This window comes from Phocoena sinus, chromosome 4 (genome assembly GCF_008692025.1).
Source record: "Phocoena sinus isolate mPhoSin1 chromosome 4, mPhoSin1.pri, whole genome shotgun sequence".
NCBI classification, from domain to species: Eukaryota; Metazoa; Chordata; class Mammalia; order Artiodactyla; family Phocoenidae; genus Phocoena; species Phocoena sinus.
Window position 1 is genome coordinate 45589388 of NC_045766.1, and position 21914 is coordinate 45611301.

The 21914-nt window shown below is 36.1% G+C and overlaps 1 protein-coding gene across 4 annotated transcripts in view; it reads right to left on the reverse strand.

Annotated features, from left to right (window-relative positions):
• Nucleotides 1-21914, reverse strand: part of ZBBX (zinc finger B-box domain containing) — a 113519-nt gene that overhangs the window by 38043 nt on the left and 53562 nt on the right. For 3 of the 4 annotated variants that reach the window (XM_032631242.1, XM_032631241.1, XM_032631240.1), the window contains exons 8-10: nucleotides 14574-14732; nucleotides 9237-9411; nucleotides 1561-1681 (exon numbers count right to left, since the gene is read on the reverse strand). In XM_032631242.1, coding sequence (XP_032487133.1) covers nucleotides 1561-1681; nucleotides 9237-9411; nucleotides 14574-14732 — 455 coding nt within the window. The remainder of the gene's footprint in view (nucleotides 1-1560; nucleotides 1682-9236; nucleotides 9412-14573; nucleotides 14733-21914) is intronic. The other variant, XM_032631243.1, reaches the window with a different exon arrangement.

The window sequence follows — 21914 nt, forward strand, 5'->3', positions numbered from 1 at the left end:
ACTGAGAAGGGTGCATCCTCTCTGTGGCATTCTTCCTCAAAATGCACAACCTCAATCTAATTATGAAAAAACACCAGATAGACCCACACTGAGTATATTCTATGAAATATCCAGCAAGTACTCATGTCCAGGTCATGAAAACAAGGGAAGACTGAGGAATTGCAATGGATAAGGAGATAGGACAAAACTGCAATGTGAGATCCTGAATTGAATCCTGAAACAGAATAAGGACGTTAGTGACAAAAACTGGTGAAATCCAAATAAAGTGTGTAGTTTAGTGATTTATATTGTACTAATGTTAATTTCTTGGTGTTGATACATGCACTATGATTATGTAAGATGTTACCATTAGAAAAGCTGAATGAATGGCAAGTGGAAATTCTTCATGTTGTTTTGTAACTCTTGATTGCATGTCTTATTTCAAAATTTTTAAAAAAAATTAAAAGAAAAGAAATCTGCCCATGAAAAACAGCTGAAGGGGTGTGGGGGCAGATGGTAACCTGTCAAACAGAAGCTTCAAGGAAGTCATGAGGGCTGATTTTTAAAAATATGAAGGGATACCATGAAGAGGAGAGATTCAATTGGCTCAGTATTGGTTTAATTGGTAGAATTAGGACCAAGTTAGCAACTAGTCAGAAAAAATTGCAGCTCACTAGGAGATATCATAGGAGACAGAATGTTCCAAGGATGGAGTGGGTCATCTCGGGAGATGGTTTTGTATGACTGGAAGTGAATGAAGCAAGGGCTCGAAAACCACTCCTCAGGTACATTCTAGACAGGTTTTCTAACACCCTGCTCCTCAAAATGTGGTTCAGAGACTAGCATTACCCACGGCAGTATCACATGGGAGCTATCAGAAATTCAGAAATGCAAAATCTCAGGCTCCACCCATACCTACTGAAGAAGAATCTGTATTTTGCCATGGTCTCTAGCTGATTCATAGGCACAATGAAGTGTGAGTAGCACTGCTATAGGGGAAACTGAGACCATGGCCTTTAAAGGTACCTTTAAAGGTTCTTATATCATGGTAAAATTATGCATGACTCCAACATGTACTCAGTCATCGATTTGGTTTGATATTTAACTTTTAAACCACTTATGAAATGCTACATCTATTGATATAGGCTTTGAATAAAATATATTTGAATACTATTAATAAAACTATAAAATCAAAGGTCTGCTTAACTTAAAAGTAACTTTAAAAGTAACTTAAAAGTTTCTGAAGAGTACAGCTCAAAAATTACCTCTTCAAAGTAAGCTTTCATTTATCACATTATTTTTGCTATTATGTTTAAATTCTATACCATATTTGTGCCTTGTTTCCCACATACACATTTCCACTTCTCAAGGCAAACCCTAAATCAATCACACATTACATACATAAATAGAATTAAAATTCTTATCAGAACGGTAGAAGCTTCACAGGGATTTAATATTGCTTTAAAATTATTTATGCAAATGTGAAGTGCAAAAATAACAGTGCTACAAAAAAGCATGTCACACACAGATCGTAAATAGCTTTTACATTTCTTACTAATAATGCAAAAAATCAGAAAATACCTTCTGTGTTTTTTAAGCCATAATTTTTCCATGTAGGATAGACTGTCTTCTTTAAATTCAATCGTAAGTGGTTCTGTCCAAATTCTCAGATTAGTTTGTACTTCACATTCTTCCAATGACTCTATAAAAATAAACATAATATGCATAATTAAGGTAACCTAGTCTACAAATTAGCACATCTTCTCTCAAGATATAGAACTCACCATTTTTGAGGCAAATGTGCTTTGATATTTGTCTGTATAATCAATAGTTCTAGGTTTAAATGATGCAAAAGTGTTAAATATTGGTGATTTATTATATTACTGTATAGTTTTCTTCAATAATTTCTTGAAATGAAAAAAAATCTTATGATTCACAAGGTTTTTTAAAGCAACTAATTATTTTACACGATAAAGATAAATACAAATGGATTCATTATATATTCTATAAATGCACACACACATAAAGGTACGTGTTAGAGCCACTGACAAAAATATTTACACATTATGGGAAACAGAAAATAAATAACTCAAAATGGCACCTGGAGGAGACAACTGTCCTCATGAATTTATATCTACATGGCAACTTACTTCCAGATGCTTAAGATGTTTCTGAAGTACTACTAAATTAAAACCACCATTCAAAGATATTTAGAACTGATGGAGATTTCTGGGAAAGAAAGCAGCATAAATACAGAGTTACTAGTCTCTCCACCCTCCTAGATATTAGCCCTCTTTCCATAATGACCACAACAGGAGGAAAAATGTGGGAGAAGATAGAGAAGTAGTAAAGAGGGAAACAATTATTTTTTTATAGACTGAAACTAGAGAATAATCCCAAGCTCATACTGCAGCCTTTAATAAATAGCTTTTAGAAACAGCCAAATGCCAGCAATAGAAATAAACCAAAAGAATGTAAGTCATCCACTCCTATTCCTCCCAAAGTGTAGAGCAGTGCTGAAGAAAGCAACTGGAGGATGTTCTGGGAACCACCATCAGAATGCAGGAACTGAAAGAGTAGGAGTCAAGGACAAGAGCAAGTCATAGAAAAAAGGAGAGCCCTCCACCGTGAGTCCTCCTTTTCATAAGAAAACAAAATATTTCCCGGCAGGGAAGCTGAAAGAGAAAAAAAATGAGGACTCACTTTTTTTTCTGTCCAGGTCATGGAGAAGAGTCTCTTGGCTTGAGAGATAACCCCCAAGTCTAGAAGGGTGATGAGGAGGAAGGAGATGAAGCAGCTGACCTGGGACTCACTCTTCTCCCATCACCAATGGCACATTCCCAGGAAATAAATATGGCAAGTAGCCTGGGTTAACTTGCTTGTGAATATGCTAATAACTAGACTTTCTGGCAAACAGATTAATGATATTTTCTAGAAAGAGAGACTTTAGCTACGTAATGCATTCAGCAGGATAAGCTTTGTTTCAAATTGCTTACATAAAACAAATCTAGAACACATGGATTCATGAGTCATGTCTCCCTGAACAATGCCACACAAGCTATGGAACTGAGGTTCTGGTTTGCTCCCTTGTTTAATGGTTCTCTAGCTACCTTTTGTGTGAAGTTCTGTAAGGGATGATGGGTATTTTCCTTAATAGACAATGCTTTTAAAAGTCTTAAGGTAAATTTGCCCAAGGTATTTAAGGAACAGCCAGGAGGCCAGTGTGGCTGAAACAGAACAAGCCAGGGAGAGAGTAATAGGAAGTGAGATCACAGAGATAGGGACTTCAGATTACATTGAACCTTCTAGGCCATTGTAAGTATTTGCCTTTCACACTGAAGGAAATGAAATTACAGTTCACTGAAACGTAATCAAGTTAGAAATCAATAACAGAAATCACTAGAACACTTGAAAATTCAAAGCTAATGGCCAAGAAACACAGGAAAACATACTCAATGTCATTTGTAATGAGGTACACAAATGAAATATACAATTTCATCTCTATCAGACCAGCAAAAATTTTTAAAAACTGACAGTTAAAGTGTTGGTGATAATGGGAAGCAGCCAAACCATTTATATACTGCAGAGAGGAGTATAAACTAACACAAATACTCTGGTAAAAAAATTCAGGTTAACCTAGTATAGTTAAAGACACAGACACCCTATGACCCAGCTATTCTGCTCCCAGGAAGAGACACCTAGAAATGTGTACACATGTGTATTAGGAGACCTGTGCAAGAATATTCAAAACAGCAGTGTTTGCTGGGTAGGGTTAAGGGAATAAGTGATGTTGAAGCACTCAGAAACTAAAAATAATGGAAAGCTGTTACCAACCCTAGGCTTGAGAGGACAAAGTAGGAGAAATTTGTAAGAAGTCATTGAAAGCAAGGGCTGTGGATGAAAGGTCATCTAAGTGCTGCTCTGTAACATAAGTAGAAAATGCAGTCACTGCAAAATCTCAGCATATCAAGGAGAGGAAAAGTAAGTACTTCTACCTCTTTCTTACCCCAAATGGGAATCAACCTAAACAAACATCAATATTTACACAGGTAAACAGTGGTGTAGTCATATAAAGAAGACTTTTAAGCATAAGACTCTTAAGCAGGGAAAATGAATGAAATACAACTATGCACATCTTTATGGGTAAATCTCAGTAAATTATGTTGAATAAGTTAAACAGGTTGAAAAAGAGTACATATACTAGTTTTCCATTTACACAATGTTTAAATACATGCAAATTTAACAATATATTGTTTAGAGATACACACATGCAGTAAACTGCAAGGAAATCAAGGGAATGAAAAAATACAAATCCAGGCTAGTGATAATCACTTAGAGGGGAGGGAAGAGGAAGAGAACAGGTTCTTATTGTTTTGTTTTTCTCCATAAGGTATATAAATTTTATAAATGTTCTTTTCATCTGCTTAATATCTTAGGGAAAGGAAAATATTTACAGACACATACATATAATACACACGCACATAAACAATCACATTTATAATACTCTGAGGCAAAATAAAATCACATATTATATCAACTGAAGTCCTCATCTTAATGATTTCTCCATGGCAACCGCACTGTTGACCTCATTTCTTTACTTAAAAACACTGTCCTCCATGGGTTTTTATGATAATACACTTTACCAACTTTCCTCCTATATCTATGCCACACTTTGCCTTGTTTGTAGCCTTGTCTTTCCAAGCCACTAAATGTAATTCCTCTCTAGCTTGTTGTGCTACAACCTTGCTCTCTGAGGTCACAACACTTTAACTGCTCTCTGAGGTCCATGCACATCTACCTTCAGTTCCATTAACACGATATGCTCTCTTCATCATGGAGCCTTCGTACATTCTAATGTGTCTCCACTCTCCAACTCATTTTCTAGACTTCAACTTGAATCTTGGCTTCTTAGAAATCCCTTTTTAATTATCAGTCAGGGTTCTGACAGGAAAGAAAAAACTCAAAGGGGTAATTTGAAGAAGATCAAATGAAGGGACTAACTTATAATCATGTTAAGGTTAAGGGAACAAGTGATGTTGAAGCACTCAGAGACTAAAAAAGTGGAGAGCTGTTACCAACCCTAGGCTTGAGAGGACAAAGTAAGGCAAGTGTTGTAAGTAGTCATGGAAGGCAATGGCTGTGGATGAAAGGTCATCTGAGTGGAGCTAATGATATATGCAGACAAAGCAGTAACTGCAAAATCTCAGCACATAAAGGAGAGGGAGAGTGAATACCTCTACCTCCTTCTTCTCACCCTTCAATGTTCTGCTAGTGTCTCCAACTGGTCAAACCCAACCAGAAGCCAGAGAACAAGGGAGTTCACGTGATGCAGCCTCTAAAGATCAACCTCTAGGGGCACAGAGTAGGGCAGAAATGGGAAAGAACGGATCTGGAGAGACAGAGTCTACTTAGTTTGCATCTAAGCATCCATTTGTCTGTCTGTCTCTTCCTCTGAAAACAAAACAAAACAAAACTAAACTAACTCATGTCTGAAGCACAGGGAACACAAAGTTCTACAGCCACTATGTATCAGAGGGAGATTTCAATTTAGTGATACTCCCAACTAAATTTAAATGTTAGATACCAGTAGTATGTGTCATATTAGGTATCAGGAAAAAGAGAGGAGAAAAAAAAACAATTACTCAATATAAAACTTAGCTGCCACGGTTCTTCATTTTGTAGCTGGTTTTGAAGTCTACCTTGATTTGTTTACCATAGCTTCCTTCTCTCACCACCTATTCTGTTTACCTTACTGTCTGCCAACCCCTTTTACCTAGTAGAGTGACTAAAATCTTCATTCTCGAAAGATTCAAGACCGTAGAAGCCCTCTTTTCATTGGCTTGCCACATTTTTCCAATGAACATTATTACTGGACACAGAAAAATTAAGTATGCCACTGAATGGTTTGCAGATGAAGTCTATCTTTTCTTTATTGTATGATAACAATCTAATTGTTCCTTCATACTTGTGCTCAAACAACATGGTCAGTACAGCGACCCTTCCTGACTATTAACTCAGTGCTGATGAGCCCCAAATGGCAGTGGGTAGTCTCAGCTTCCTGTTTAATGGAAGTTTTGCCGGAGTTTCATGTAATATAGAGCCCCTTGTAGGAAAAGCACCCAAACTCACAAGATGTTGTTTCTGAGCTGGAACCCATACTGAACCTTCAGCAGGCCATTCCACAAAACTATCAAGCTAGCTGGATAGTGCTGCACATGGTAAGATGAGTGAATTCCATGAGTATGAGCCTATGCCTATACCTTTTTCATAATAAAATGAGTGTCTTGATCTAAGACACTCATTGTGTAAGACACCACAGTGACAAATAAAGCTTCTGCTGGCAGATACACTACAGGAAGAGAAGGCAAATCCTTTTCTGAAATATGTAGCTTTTCCCATGAGGACAAATTACTGCCCTACCCATGATGGAAAGGGTCCAATATAATCATTCTGCAACAGATACTCCCTGTTCACCAAATCCACTTAGCATCATGCCATCAATCTAATGGGCGAACATTATCTTTTGTGCAATAGCAAGACAATCAAGGTTCTTTGGGACTATATAATGCTAGAAAGCTGGAGAGCTAATGTAGGTCTGAAGCAAGACTGTGAAGGTATACTGTAACCCATATGATATCAACGATCTCTGGCTATATTTATTAATAGAAATGGAAAAGAATACATCTGATATGTCAAGGAGCAGTAAACTATAGCCCTTGGGCCAAATCTGGCCCACTGCTTTTGTATGGCTTTCAAGCTAAGAATGGTTTCTACATATTTTAATGGCTGAAAAAACATCAAAAGAAGGATAATATATTGTGACATGTGAAAATTATGTAAAATTCAAATTTGTATCCATAAACAAGGTTTTATTAGAAAATAGTCACACTCGTTTGTTTATATATTGTCTTTCATGATACAGTGGCAAAGTTGTATGGCCCTTCTGAATGGCCCTCAAAGCTTAAAGTATTTACTGTCTGTCACTTTACAGAAAAATCAACCCCTAGGCTAGGTCAATAGCTGTCTCCCTCCTCCAACCATGGAGAATGTGTTGGTTTTCTCCAGCAAAGACACTACATCCAGAAAAGCAACTGTGACCTGTATCATCATCATCAGATCAAGTTTAATCTGTAGTCATTTTCCAAGATCATTGGCTTTTGTAACAAATAAGTAAGTTAAATGGAAATATAATAAAAAGCAGTATTCCTGCATCTTTCAGGTCTTTGATGCTGGCATTAATCTTTGCAATACCCAGGTATTGCTTCTGGCATGGTATTTTATTAGCATGGACATTGGCAAGGGAGGGAGACAGTTCTAGGGTCTTCTACTTACGTACTACCATAACAACCTTCATGCCACAGGTCAGACCATCAACATAGGCATTATTCCTGTTACTAAGTACATCCGTTCACCAGAATCAAGACTGGAAAAATAACTACATAATGGTCCCACAGTCCCAAGGCACTATGAGACAGAATAAAGATAAGATTCTATCTATCATTCCACTTCCATAAATCTCTAAGACTGACTGGTGGATTATGGTGGCACTTAGGGTCTCCAGGGTGTCTAACTGTCAGTTCAGACCCAGAATCTAATAACCCCTCTGAAGGTCTGGGCATTGCCTTTCCTCAGTGCATGTTTATCCTGGTAAATAGCCATTAATTCTGTAGTGAAAGCTTAGAGGAAGATTCATAGTGTACCCTGTGACCACACTACAAAATCCTGCAAAAGGACCCAGCCTCTACCTCAAGGGGCTTCAGATTTGTGGTGTGGCTTAGGGCTGAGAACTTTATAATAAACTCTGAATTCCCAGTACGGTAGCTCAAGTTGGGTCTCTGTGCATCAGGATGGAAATTTTCTACTCAGATAGGAAAAACAGGAGTCTATACAAACTTTTTCATTCTTATGTACTCCAATTAGTACCACAGATCTCTGTGAACTGAAACAATCTAATTACTAGTCTTCCTTGCCCCTTATTTTGGTAATTTTTCCACTATAACTTTGATAATTATATGCCAACATCTGGCCTCTACTATTCCAGGTTTCCATGATTCCTTTGAAATCAGGCAGTTCAATTCCATTTAAGCATCTTTATCCACAATCTTCAGCCTATAGAGGAAAGCTACAACATATCAGTTCTTCCATTATTTTTAAATACTATGTCTTCAAAGTGGACAATCAAAAAGGTATTTCTATAGAAGACTTAATCCTTTTCAGAGTAAAAAATACATTAAAATGTGAAAGCACAAATAAAAGAGCACATAAAATAACATAGTCAACGAGAGTTATGTTGATGTACATGCTAAAACAGGGTATACAAATAAAGTCTTGGAAGTATTAACAAAATTGATGTATCATGAACAAATGTAGGAAAAATATTTGAAAGAGAGAATATTATTTAGTAAAAAATCAGATTTTAATTGGGAATAAGGTGTGTGATATCTTGACATTAGGAATTACACTATGTTACAAAAGAGGACTAATCAGGAGAGGTCCTTCACTGGGAAAAAATGAAATAAAAATCATAAAATTGAATGCTGTCAACTAAGTTACATGATTTAAGTTTATTATCTAATATTTTATTTTTAATGAAAAGCAATTGGAAGCCTCAACAAGATTCTGAGTAATAAAATTAATAAATGAATACTTCTAAAGGTATGATTTCCCTCAAAAGGTACTGGGAAACAAAGAAAAGACACTGTACGCTTCGGTCATCCAGATCTTCAATGTCTAGAATATGGGTGTGAAAATTACCAAGGAAAAATAAAAACAAATATTTCTTCAAAAAGAAAGAAAAACAAAAGACAAATTAATTATCCCCCTGAACTTCACAGCAGTCCCTGAAATATATTTCTCAAGACACATACAAGAAAATTCTCTATTCCTCTCATCTCATAGATCGCCCTGTTTTATGGGTTGTAATTACAGTTCAAAAAAGGAATAGTTGTTCTGACAAAACTTTCTGCTAGAAGAGGAGCTGAGAGAATCTAATTCTCTATTCATTTGACAGCTTGAATTTACGTAGGAAACAAAGGCAAATATATCCCCAATGCCCAATTCAGGGGGTTATAAATATTAAACCACTAAACCAATGGTCATAGAGTGACTACTCCTTTGAAGAGTTATATCAAACTACTATCCCAATGTTTCAGTGTTTCTGAACACTGCATTTATATTCATGGAGAATGGAGATAAAATAAATTCAGCTTTATTTTAAAGCATTCATTTTATTTAAAAAAAAAAAAAAAAAGCGGTACCTGGTTTTGCTGCATGTAACTTCTGTTTCTCATTGTCATCATGATGCCCAGTTCTCCATTGCTTTAGAACTTCTTGAAAGGATTGGGCAGGAGCTTGTTCAACAAATGGCCCTTCACACAAGAGCCTATCTCCTGTATTTGCACATTCTTCCTCTTTTGTTGTTGAAAGTTCTACCTAAAACAATTAATAGTGTATCTAAGTATGCTTTACTAAATGTTTTGTATCTTACAATACATGTAGCATTAATTACTGAGCATTGTGAATCACACATTATTTTTAAACTTAGAATAGAATGTTTTTAAGTTGTACTTATTTATGTGCTTTACTGATTTCTTTAAAACTATAGACAGTTTTAAACGGTCTCTTCAGAAAGTACTAAAACTAGAGCCTACAGGACTGAGGGTTTATCATTAAGTTATCCACCAGTGTTTTCCCTGGAAAGCAGTGATAAACTTGTATCTAATCCTACTTCTCCAGTCGCCTGTTCCCTGCAACCTCCCCACAGCAGAAAGAACAGTTTCTTAACATGTAAATCTGATGTCACTTCTCTGCTCCAAACCCTCCAATGACTCCCTGTGAAACCCTCAGTTCCTACTAGGACTTACAAGGCTGTACACAGCCTTGCACGCCCCTGCCTTTCACTTCACTTCCTTTAATTCTCCCCTTCATTCACTCTGCTCCAGCTAAACTTATCTTCTTTCAGTTCTAGGAACTCATCAAGCATATTCCACTCGAGGGCCTTGTGCTAGCTATATCCAATGTCTGGAATGGTCCCTCTTCATATCTTCACACAGCCATTCCACTCATTTAACTCGGTCTTGGCTCAAATGTCACATACTCAGAGAATAGGTGATGACGCTACTGACGACCCTAAAGACAAAGCCCCTTTCTCCCCGACTTTCCAATCTCTTATCTGCTTTATTTTTCTCTCAATAACTTATCTCCATGGGAATTTACTCTACATGTTTGTTTATTGCTGGTCTCTCCCCATTAGAATGTTAATAGGATCAGGAATGTTGTCTGTTTCCTCAGTGCCAAGAGTAGTGCCTGGCACAAAGTAGGTGCTCATTAAAAGTTAGCTGAATGAATGGACAAATTAATGAATGCAGATGAAACACTGCCTGCTTCTCAATGTAATGACCGGGGGAAAGGATGAATTCCATACAAAATATAGATCCACTGTGAACACACAGAAGAAAATAAAGGTAGGATTTGGCAGTTATCCAGTGAATCAGAGAACACAGCCAAATTAGGAAACTAAAGCAAAATAAGTTCCACGCCAATGCTGAATTATCAAATGTGGATTACCTACACTGATGAAATTGCTAAATCTCCATGTGTATCTTCTAGATACAACAGTAGAATCCTCTGTGTTCAGCCCTTAATTGCAAAAAACCAGGCAGATTGTCAGAGGACAACTGAGAGAAAATCGTTAAATATATGCATATATAAAATTCAGTATAAACAAAAAGCATCTGGAACCTACAGACACTATGCTAGTCGTTGACACAGAAACACAGAAATAGAAATAGAAGCAAAGAGCAGGAATTTAACTCAGATAAACAAGAATCCTATGGACAAAAAAGTGGCAGGGGCAGTATTCCGGAGTGAGAGAATGGTATATATGTTAAGGCATGGAGTTAAAGAACACAGTGGCATGGAACTGTATGCAGTTGTGTTGCTATAGCAAAAAGTGGGATATGAGAAAATATAAAGGGTGGAAAGACAAGTAGGGGCAGATTGTAAAGGATCCTGCATGCCATCCAGAGAAAATTACACTAAAACATATTGGAAATGCAAACCTACTGAAGAGCCCCACCCAGTAGCTACTGAAGAGTCCCACACAGTAGTGTGGGAGAGAAAGAAATTGGAGAACAGTGAGTTTGGATGCAAGGAAACCAATTCAAATTTACATCCGTTTCTCAATATCTATCAACATTACAAATGCATAACCCTCTTCACCTAAGAATTTTAGGATTTTATCATATGGATATACTCATATATATGCAAAACAATATTTTTCAAAATTATTTTTATACTATAGTTTATACTGGCAAAAGACAAAACAGTATAAATGCTGATCAGAGAAAACATAGTTTAAAAGTTATTTTATATCCAATACATGGAGTATTTTACAACCACTATATAGAATGAGAAGGCTGTGGAATACACTTATATGGACAGCAAAACTATTGTTTAGTGTAAAAAGCATGTTTGCAGAGCAGTATGCAATATACTAATATTTGTGTTAAGAAATACATACATACAAAAGTAGAATAATTATTAACTTCTAGAAGGGGAGAGAAGAAAATGCACTTTTCACTTTATAGATCTTTTTGCACTTTAAGCAAAAGCTAATTTCAGTATTTGGAATAACAATAAGAATAGAAGTGACCAAATATTCAAGAGTTTTCAGATGGTTTTAAGATGAGATGGGGTAACTGACTGGATATGCAAAGGAGAAAGAGAAATGACTATAGAAAATAAATGTTCCTGGGCTTCCCTGGTGGCGCAGTGGTTGAGAGTCCGCCTGCCGATGCAGGGGATGCGGGTTCGTCGTGCCCCGGTAAAGGAAGATCCCACATGCCGCGGAGCGGCTGGGCCCGTGAGCCATGGCCGCTGGGCCTGCGCATCCGGAGCCTGTGCTCCGCAACGGGAGAGGCCACAACAGTGAGAGGTCCGCGTACCGCAAAAAAAAAAAAAGAAAGAAAAGAAATGTTCCTGCTGTCTTGGAAAGCTAGAAGAGAGGCTGCCACCAACTGTAACATCCATAGGTTTTGGAGAAGACATGATGAATTTCGTTTGGAAATACCGAATCTTAGAAGTATGTGGGAAGGTATTTACAGGTACTCAGTAAGCAATATGTGAATGCGTGTGTATATGTATGCTGCACTCATGAAGATGCACTGAAAACTCAGTGCTTAATACAAAATGAGTCAAGTATTCTGGTGATTCTAGCAGCTTTCCAGGGCAGCTCCTTTCCAAGCAATGAATCAGAGACATTTGCATTTTACAGCTATGCCTATGGAATACTTGGCTTCCACGCAGCGGTGGCAGGATAGGAAAAAGCCAGAGGATAGTGCATTGGCTCTTAAATGTTTCAGCTCAGAACTGTCATATTTCACTTCCACTCAGAGCACATCAGGACCCTGCCCGATTCTACAGGGGCTAGGAAATTTGAAGAAGCACATGGAATCCAATGCTGTGCATCCATTACCCCTGTAGGCTACATGATACCCCACAAAATACGTTTTAATATCCCCACTTTCCAGAAAAGGAAACAGAGGATCAAAAGGCTTAAGTAAACTGCCCGATGTTACAAAGCTAGAAAGCCAGAGTCAGGATTTCAAACCCAGGTTTCAGTCTCTAAAATGCAAGTTCTTTCATGAACTGCACCCATTCCCAAGGATATCCACTGGCTTGAATCCATAAGAAAAGTCCTAAGACAGATATCAGGCTTTAGCAACATTTTGACTCTTCCAGGCATTCAAATTGCTTGGTAAGCCAATTAAAAATCAGATTCCTGGGCCCAACCTAGATGTAAAAAAAATCGAAGTTTGAGTGGCAGGCCAGGAATGCACATTTTTTACAAACTTACCCAGTGATTCTGATGCTTATTGCAGTTGGAGAACCTCTGCTCTTCAGCACAGAGTAGCACCAAGCATATGAGGGGGATATTTCTTTAGTGTGTGCACTGTGTACAGGTGCACACCTGAGGGTCGACAGCAGGGATGCCCAGGCAGGACTACTCACCAGAATGACTGAGCAGGTGTTAAAACCACACATCTGGACCCACCCAGAGAGATGCTAAACTCAGTCATGTGTGTTTCTCTAATGTTTCTCCAGTTGATTATAATGTGCATTCCTGGATGAAACCACTGAATTAAAGGCTTTAAGTTAAGACCAGGGGTGGAGGGTGGAGGGTCTATACAGCATACACAGTTACCGATGGGGACAAGAGGCAGCATTTATTTTAGGGATTAAAAGAGCAGGCAAAAGAGTAGCTCTGTAGCTTTCTAGTAGAGCTAGTTACTTAAATCCTCTCTGGCTTTCTCATCTGTTAAGTGAGATAATAATGTAAAACTTATATGGTTATTTTGATTATTGGATAAGATAAAGCAATTAAAGGATTAAGCCTAGCATACAGTGTTTAATAAATGTTAGCTGTTGATTTATCACTATTTTATTGGTAGGATAAATTAGATAAAATGGCAGGCATGAAGGAGAAACCCTTAAAACCATAGCCTCTGGGTAATGGTTAAAAGCAGGTAATTTGGGGTCATAAGGCCTGGGTTCAAACTGAAGTTCCACTATCAATGATATCTTGGGCAATTAAAAAAAACGCTTTGCCACTATTTTCTCATCTGAAAAAAAAGAAAAAAATTCTAAAAGGGTAAAAAGAGATAATACACGTGAAATATGTAGGATGGTGTCTGGCACATAGTCGGTCCTCAGTACATTATTATTCTAATAAGACTGTAACTCATTCAGTGATTATTCACAAGCACCCTTGGCAGGTCTATTAGTGAAATTCATGCCAAACTGCTAACCTTCCTGGACAATTCAAGTGTAGTTTCTCTGCTGTAAAGAGGGCCTACTACCATAGTGCATGTTTTCTTTTATGTTCTCTGAGCAAAGGTTAGGAACTCACGGGACTGAAGTTCAAGTCTGATTCTGTCACAAAGTAACAAGCTGTGTGACTCTGGCCAAGTTACTATTTCTGAACTACAGTGAAAAGGCTAATGGCATCTAAAAGAACGAGGATTATTAATTACAAGGATCAAAATTTGAGGAAGTTTCTTTCTTGCTAAAGAATCAATACAACAAGTCTATTATTAAAACACAAACATGAGCTGATGAAAGCTTATCTAGTACATCATAGGATCAGTAATCAATCTGAATGACCACACAATTTGGTATAAATCTGATTTTAAATAACTGTGAAATTGCCTCTCACCTAAAACACTTGGCAAGGTTTTATATTTTTAGCCTCTCTGAGATCCTGATTAATATAAAATTGTTATATTGCATTGTGGTTTTTTTTTTTTATATATATTTCTCCCAAAGATTCATTTCCTGATGTGGTGAAAATGCCTGGAAAGCAATATGATCAAAGGATCGTTCATCAAAAAACTAGTAGCCAGAGAACTCAAAGCAATCTCTTTAAAAGGATTTTTACAGTGAAAGTGTTTCTGATTAATAAAAAAACAAATTCATATTAACCAACAATGTGATCAAATAATCTCCAAAACTCTACAGCTCTACTTGAGTATATGAATGACAGTTTCCATGATCATGTATGACAGAAAATGTCTACTATATTTTCCTCACCTTACCTCAGAGCTGCTCCCCTGAAGAAGAAGAGATTTGGTTTTATGCTGACTTTCACTAATCCCTTTTGTAGAATGATTCTCCCCTTTGGGTTCATCCGGATTAACTTTCTTTATAAACTGATGGGCAACATCCAATAGATTGGATAATATTTGAGATTTTGCCTATAAGTAAACAAAATAGGAATAAAAAGCCTAATATGTCATCTTAACTAATTTAGATATATTAAATCCTGTTTTCATTATTCTATGACTAATAAATAAAATTCAATGCATTTTATTTAATATTTAATAATACAAATTGCCATTTACATCAACCATATAATAGTGACAGCTGCCATCTACTGAAGGGCTAGTTTGAGCTCATACTATCCTAAGTATCTTAAAAACATGTTATTTAATCCTCAGCTCTAAAGCATAACTATTTTTATCATTGTTTTAGGGATAAAGAAAGGAAAGTTTTGAGGGTTTAAATAACTTGCCCTTGGTCACATGGTGAGTGGGTGGCAGAGCTGGGAAGTGACCCCAGGTGTGTATAATTCTAATGACTCCTAGCCTTTCCACCATATCGACCCTAAATAGGTAGGTGTGCTATTTTGCGCACATCATGGCTAAAGAACTAAGTATAATCTAGCGGGAGCCTGAATAAGCCATAATGAGTATTTTGTTGGTGATAAAACATCTTTAGAAAATATCAACTACTCAAAAGTGCACATCCAGAAGTGCCCTAGCAAACTCCAAGTTGTTCTTCTCGCCATGTCTTTGTTCATGAGTTTCACTTACCAGGAAGGCCCTCCCTCCTCTATTATCTTCTTTGCTGGGCACACTCCTACCTCTCCTGCTAGATTCACCCCAAGTTACTCCCATGGGTCTAGGCATCTCTCCCTGCCGCCCTCCCACAGATGCATGAGGCGCCCATTCTCTGCACCCTCTTCCTACACTGTGGAGATTCCTACCAGCCCACACAGTATTGATTTTATATCATCTTTTGATGTCTGTCTACACCATAAAAGTTCACAGAAGAAAAACATCATGTCTTCTTCGATCTTTGTGTGGTTACCACAGTGCCTGGTAAATAGCATATGGCAAAATAACATAAAAATAAGGTGCTGGGGGAGGGAGAGGGAGAATTACAGAATTAAAATAAATAACTGGGAAACAAGAATTCAAAAAGCCTTTTCAAGTGCCTTCAGAGTGGCCGGAAAAGAACAGGCAAATCTCAGGAAGGCCCTATTCTCTAAAGGACTTCCCATCGGCAATAAGCCTGGTTTGCCCAAGGAGACCCTGCAGGATTCTGGATCCCATCTGAGCTTGAACCAAACAAACTCCAGAGGGGAGATGCAGGCACTTCGGAGACTCTCTGAAAACCTGACATTAGGAACACAAGTAATAGGTCTTACTTCTTAGCAAATGTTCTCAAGATAGAGGAAAACTTCAGCAGGGGTCAGAAATGATTATTTTATACTCTCCCATGAAAATGTGCCTATTTTAAAATTTTCATCTAGCTACCTATTTAAATAGCTAAGACTACTTTCCAGTTATGATCTTTAGTAAATCTATTAAGATTCACTGCAATCTGATTCTGGAATAAATCAGTGAACATCAAATTAACTAGTGTTACTTCATACTGAATTAATAAATTTATCTAGGAAAAGTGACTAAAATGACCTATGCACACATATTGCTGTCCATATACAAACCTATGGCATCTGCTCCAAATTTTCCCAAAGATCATCAAAAAGCCTTTACAGACCTAAGCAGTCCTTATTTTTAAAAGAAATTCATATTTATAATACAAAATTGTTGTCTATACTCATACTGTGCATTAGATCTCCATGGCTTATTTACTACTTGTTGCAAGTGTGTACCCTTAAACACCAGTCTTATCCCCTTCGTGGCCCCGTCCCCTGTAAACACCATTTTGCTGTTTTTTATTAGTCTGACTTTTTGGATTCCACATAGAAGGGATATCATACAGTATTTGTCTTTCTCTGTCTGACATATCTCACTTAGCATAATGTGTTCAAGGTCGATCCATGTTGTCACAAATAGCAAAAGGATATCCTCCTTTCTCATGGCTGAATGATATTTCATTGTGCATATATACCACATCTTTTTTATCCATTCACCTATTGGTGGGCATTTAGGTTGTTTCCATATCTTAGATATTGTGAATGATGCTATATAGGAGTGTATCTATCTCTTCAAAATCCTGTTTTAATTTCCTTTGGCTATATATCCAGAACTGGAACTGCTGAATCGTATGGTAGATCTATTTTTAATTTCTTGAGGAAACTCCATATTATTTTCCATAGTGGCTGCACCAATTTACATCCCCACCAACAGTGTACGAGGGTTCCCTTTTCACCACATCCTTGCCAGCACCTGTTGTCTTCCTGAGGACATTACTTGGTTTGGGGTTAGTGGAGATTATAAAGAGGCACAAAGGAACATTTGGGGAGTGATAGAAATACTGTGTATTTATTTATACTGAAGATTACACAAGTGTATTGTAATGTATTTTCAGAACTAATCAAGCTGCACACTTCAAAGGAGTGCATTTTATACAACAATGTGAACATACTTATCACTGCTGAACTTAAAAATGGTTAAGATGATTATGTTTACATTTTTTGTATTTTACCACAATTTTTAAACAATGTGGACACAGAAATAACGTGTGATTATATTGTTCATAAATTAAACCTGAATAAACTTGATTTATCAAGAAAAAAAGGAAATTAAGCCAATGGTAATGTTTCATTTTTCCAGAAACATCTGCATTTTAACAAATTTTTTTTTAAGAGAAGTAATCCAATTTAACCTGATTTTAAATTGCCTAGAATAAAGTACTATTGACTTCAAAGGTGGTTAAAATTTCTAGTTTATATTTTAAAAAATATCAAAAAACAATAGTATTTTATATAAAATTATCAAGACAGAATTAACATTCAAATATATATATATATTTAAATAGCATAGAACAAAGATTATTTCTGTCCTAAAATGAATCTTGCTATCAATGATTCCGTAATTTTTATAACAGTTTTAGGTAGCATATTAAGAGACCCTTAAATGGCCAAAAAAATGATTTTATTCTTAAGTTAAATTTAGTGGGCTTCCCTGGTGGTGCAGTGGTTAAGAATCTGCCTGCCAATGCAAGGGACACGGGTTCGAGCCCTGGCCCAGGAAAATCCCACATGTCGCGGAGCAACTAAGCCCATGCGCTACAACTACTGAGCCTGTGCTCAAGAGCCTGCAAGCCACAACTACTGAGCCCACATGCCACAACTACTGAAGTCTGAGCACCTAGAACCCGTGCTCTGCAACGAGAAGCCATGATAATGAGAAGCCCGCGCACCACAAGGAAGAGTAACCCCCGCTCACCACAACTAGAGAAGGCCTGCGCTCAGCAACAAAGACCCAACACAGCCAAAAATAAAAACAAACAAATAAATAAATTTAGTGCTAAAAAATAAGATAAATATCATGAATAACTGATAAATTGGAATCCTATATCTAAATGTCTTAAGATTCCATTAATTCAACATAAATAAAATGCCAATAAATGTGAATTTTTTTTCCCATGACACCTTACATTTAAATATTACTCTTCTTGGTTGTTAGAGTGTATATGTATACTCATTTTTCTCATTCTTAAAAGAATTTTACAAGGAAAGTGAACAGAATTGTGATCCCCATTACTTAGACAAGAAAACCCAAGCTCATAAAGCTTAGGTCAAAGCCAAGTGGATACAAAACGCTGCGGCCTGAGTTAGAATCAAGGTCTTCCTTCTTCCAGCCTAATCCCTTTTCCCTAACAAATTATGTTAACACAGGAAATATGTTTTACTTTTGACTTTCTGAAACTTAAAATTATTCAATTGTATCTCTAATAATGGATATGAACATTGTTCCTTCCATTTAACAAAACAAAACTACATATATCGTGAAATGTTTACCACAATAAGTTTAGTGAACATCCATTATCTCATATAGATACAAAATTAAAGAAATAGGAAAAAAAATTTTCCTTATGATGAGAACTCTTATGATTTACTCTCTTAACAACTTTCATATATAACATTGATATATACAACTGCTTGTGCAGAGATTAGATTGTTAAGTCCTTGTTTTTAATTACATTTATTGTGCTTATTTATTTTCATGTTTGACCAAGCACTAGCACATTGAAGGGAGGAATAGAGATACTCCTTTCACTCATCTCACCTACATATTGCAGGAGAGAGGGGAATTGGAGGGCTACATGAACTTTGAAAAAACAAAACTTTTGAGCAACAAAGTTAAAAGTATTCTTTAAGAGTAGAATTATACAACAAACTTAAGCCATCTATCCCCTAAGAGGTATAAAATTTAACAGAATCATTAAGATTAGAAATTCACAATACTATTACATGCTATTTTATAATACTTAAAAGTTCCTACATATGTGAAAAATATATCACTCATATGTTATTTTTAACAATGTTAATTCTTCCAATGATTGCAGAATATCTTTCCATTTGTTTGTGTCTTCTTCAATTTCTTTCAGCAATATTGTTAATAGTTTTCATGCACAGGCCTTTCACCTCCTTGGTTAAATTTATTCCTAGATATTTTATTTTTTTATTGCAATGGTAAATGAATTTTTTCCTTAATATCTCTCTCTTCTAATTTGTTGCTAGTGTATAGAAACACAACCTTTTTCATATTGATTGCAAATTTATGGTTTTTGTTTATTATTCTAATAGCCTTTCAATGAAGTCTTTATGGTTTTCTGTAAATAAAATCATGTCATCCACAAATAGTGACAGTTTAACTTCTTCCTTTCCAATTTAGATGCTTTTTATTTCTTTTTCTTACCTAATTGTTCTGGCTAGGACTTTCAATACTATATTAAATAAGAGTAGTAAGAGTGGGCATCCTTGTCTTGCTCCTGATCTTAGAGGGATAGCTTTCAGGTTTTCATCATTGAGTATGATGTTAGCTGTGAATCTGTCATATATGGCCTTTATTACTTTGAATATTTTATTGAGAGTTTTTATCATAAATGGGTGTTGAATATTGTCAAGTCCTTTTTCTGCGTCTTTTGAGATGATTACTTGATTTTCTCCTTCATTTTGTTAATGTGGTATATCATGTTGATTGATTTGTGAATGTTGAATCATTTTTGCATCCCTGGAATAAATTCCACCTGATCATTGTACATGATCCTTTAAATGTATTATATCTGGTTTGCTAATATTTTGTTGTGAATTTTCACATCTACGTTCATCAGCGATATTGGCCTGTAATTTTATTTTTTTGTGCTGTCCTTGTTTGGTTTTTGGTAACGAGGTAATGTTGGTCTTGTAAAATAAACATTCCCACCTCTTCAAATATTTGGAAGAGTTTGAGAAGGATAGGTATTAAATCTTCTCTGAATGTTTGGTAGAATTCACTCATGAAGCTGTCTAGGCCTGGACTTTTGCTTTTTGGAGGGTTTGTGATTACTGTTACAATCTCCTTACTAGTGATTGGTCTATTCACATTTTCTATTTTTTCATGATTCAGTCTTGGAAGATTGATTCTAAGAATTTGTCCATTTCTGCTAGGTTGTCCTATTGTTGGTGTATATCTATTTGTAACATTCTCTTACGATCCTTTGTATTTCTGTAGTATCCATTGTAATTTTTAGTCTTTTGTTTCTAATTTTATTTATCTGAACCTCCTCTTTTCTTAGTGAATCTAGCTAAAAGTGTGTCAACTGTATCCTTTCAAAGAATGACCTCTGTTTAATTGATCTTTTCTATTGCCTAAAGTCTCTATTTCATTTATTTCCACTCTGATTTTTATTATTTCCTTTCTACTGACTTTGGGCTTCATTTGTTCTTCTTTTGCTAGTTCCTTTAGGTGTAAGGTTAGAATGTTTGAGAGGTTTTTTGTTTCTCGAGTCAGGCCTGTAATGCTACAAACTTCTCTCATAGTACCACTTTTGCTGCATCCCATAGATTTTCGTAGGTTGTATTTTCATTTTTGTCTTCAGGTATTTTTTTATTTTTCCTTTGACTTCTTCATTGACCCAACAGTTGTTCATTGGCAAGCTGTTTAGTCTTCATACATTTGTGACTTTTCCAGCTTTCTTCTTATAATTAATTTCTATTTTCATATCACTGTCACCAGAAAAGGTGCTTGACGTGATTTCACTTGTCTTAAATTTATTGATATTTGTTTTGTGCCGAAACGTATGGTCTATTCTTGAGAAAGTTCCATGTGCATTTGAGAAGAATGTGTACTCTGCTGCATTTGGATGGAATGTTCTGTACAAATTTATCAAATTTGTCTGGTCTAATGTTTCATTTAAGGTTGCTGTTTCCTTGTTGACTTTCTGACTGGGATGATCTATTCACTGATGTAAGCAGGGTATTAAAGTTCCCTACTATTAACTATTTTTGTGTTGCTGTCAATTCCTCCCTTTAGGTCTGTTAATAATTGCTTTATATATTTTGGTGCTCCTATGTTAGGTGCAAATATATTAATAAATGTTATATACTCTTGATAAATTGTTCCCTTTATCATTATATAATGTCCATATTTGTCTCTTGTTACTTTTTTAGCTTGAGGTTTATTTTAACTGATATGAGTATGTTTACAATCACTTTCCTGTGGCTACCATTTTCTTAGAATATCATCTCCCATCCCTTTACTTTAAGCTTATGTCTGCTTTTAGAGCTGACATGAGTCTCCTGAGGCAACATGGAGTTGGTTCTTGTTTTTTAATCCATCCAGCCATTCTGTGTCTTTTGACTGGTGAGTTCAATCTATTCACATTTAGGATGATTAATGACAGATAAGGACTTAGTACTGCCATTTTATCTTGTTTTCTGGTTGCTCTATATCTCCATTGTTTCTTTTTCCTTGTGTTTCTATCTGCCACTTTACTTTGGTAGTTTCCTACAATGTTTTTCACAGTTTCCTCTTGTTTTATATTTTATGCCTCTGCTCTAGATTTATGTGTTGTGGTTACCATGAGGTTTATATAAAAGTCTCATAGATAAAATAGTCCTTTTTCTGCTGATAGCATATTATCTTCATTTGCCTATTCAAGTTCCATTCTTGTCCTCTTCCCCTTTATATGTTTTTGTTGTCTCAAATTATCCATTTTTATGTTGTGAGTTTGTAACCAAATTGAAGTGTCTATACTTATTTTTACTGCTTTTTCCCCTTTAACCTCTATGCTATAATTGTTTAACAACCTAATTAATTTATCATTTTTGGTAAGGCAGGTCTAATGGTGATGAACTTCCTCAGCTTTTGTTTGTCTGGTAAATGCTTTATTTCTCCTTCATATCTGAAAAATAACTTTGC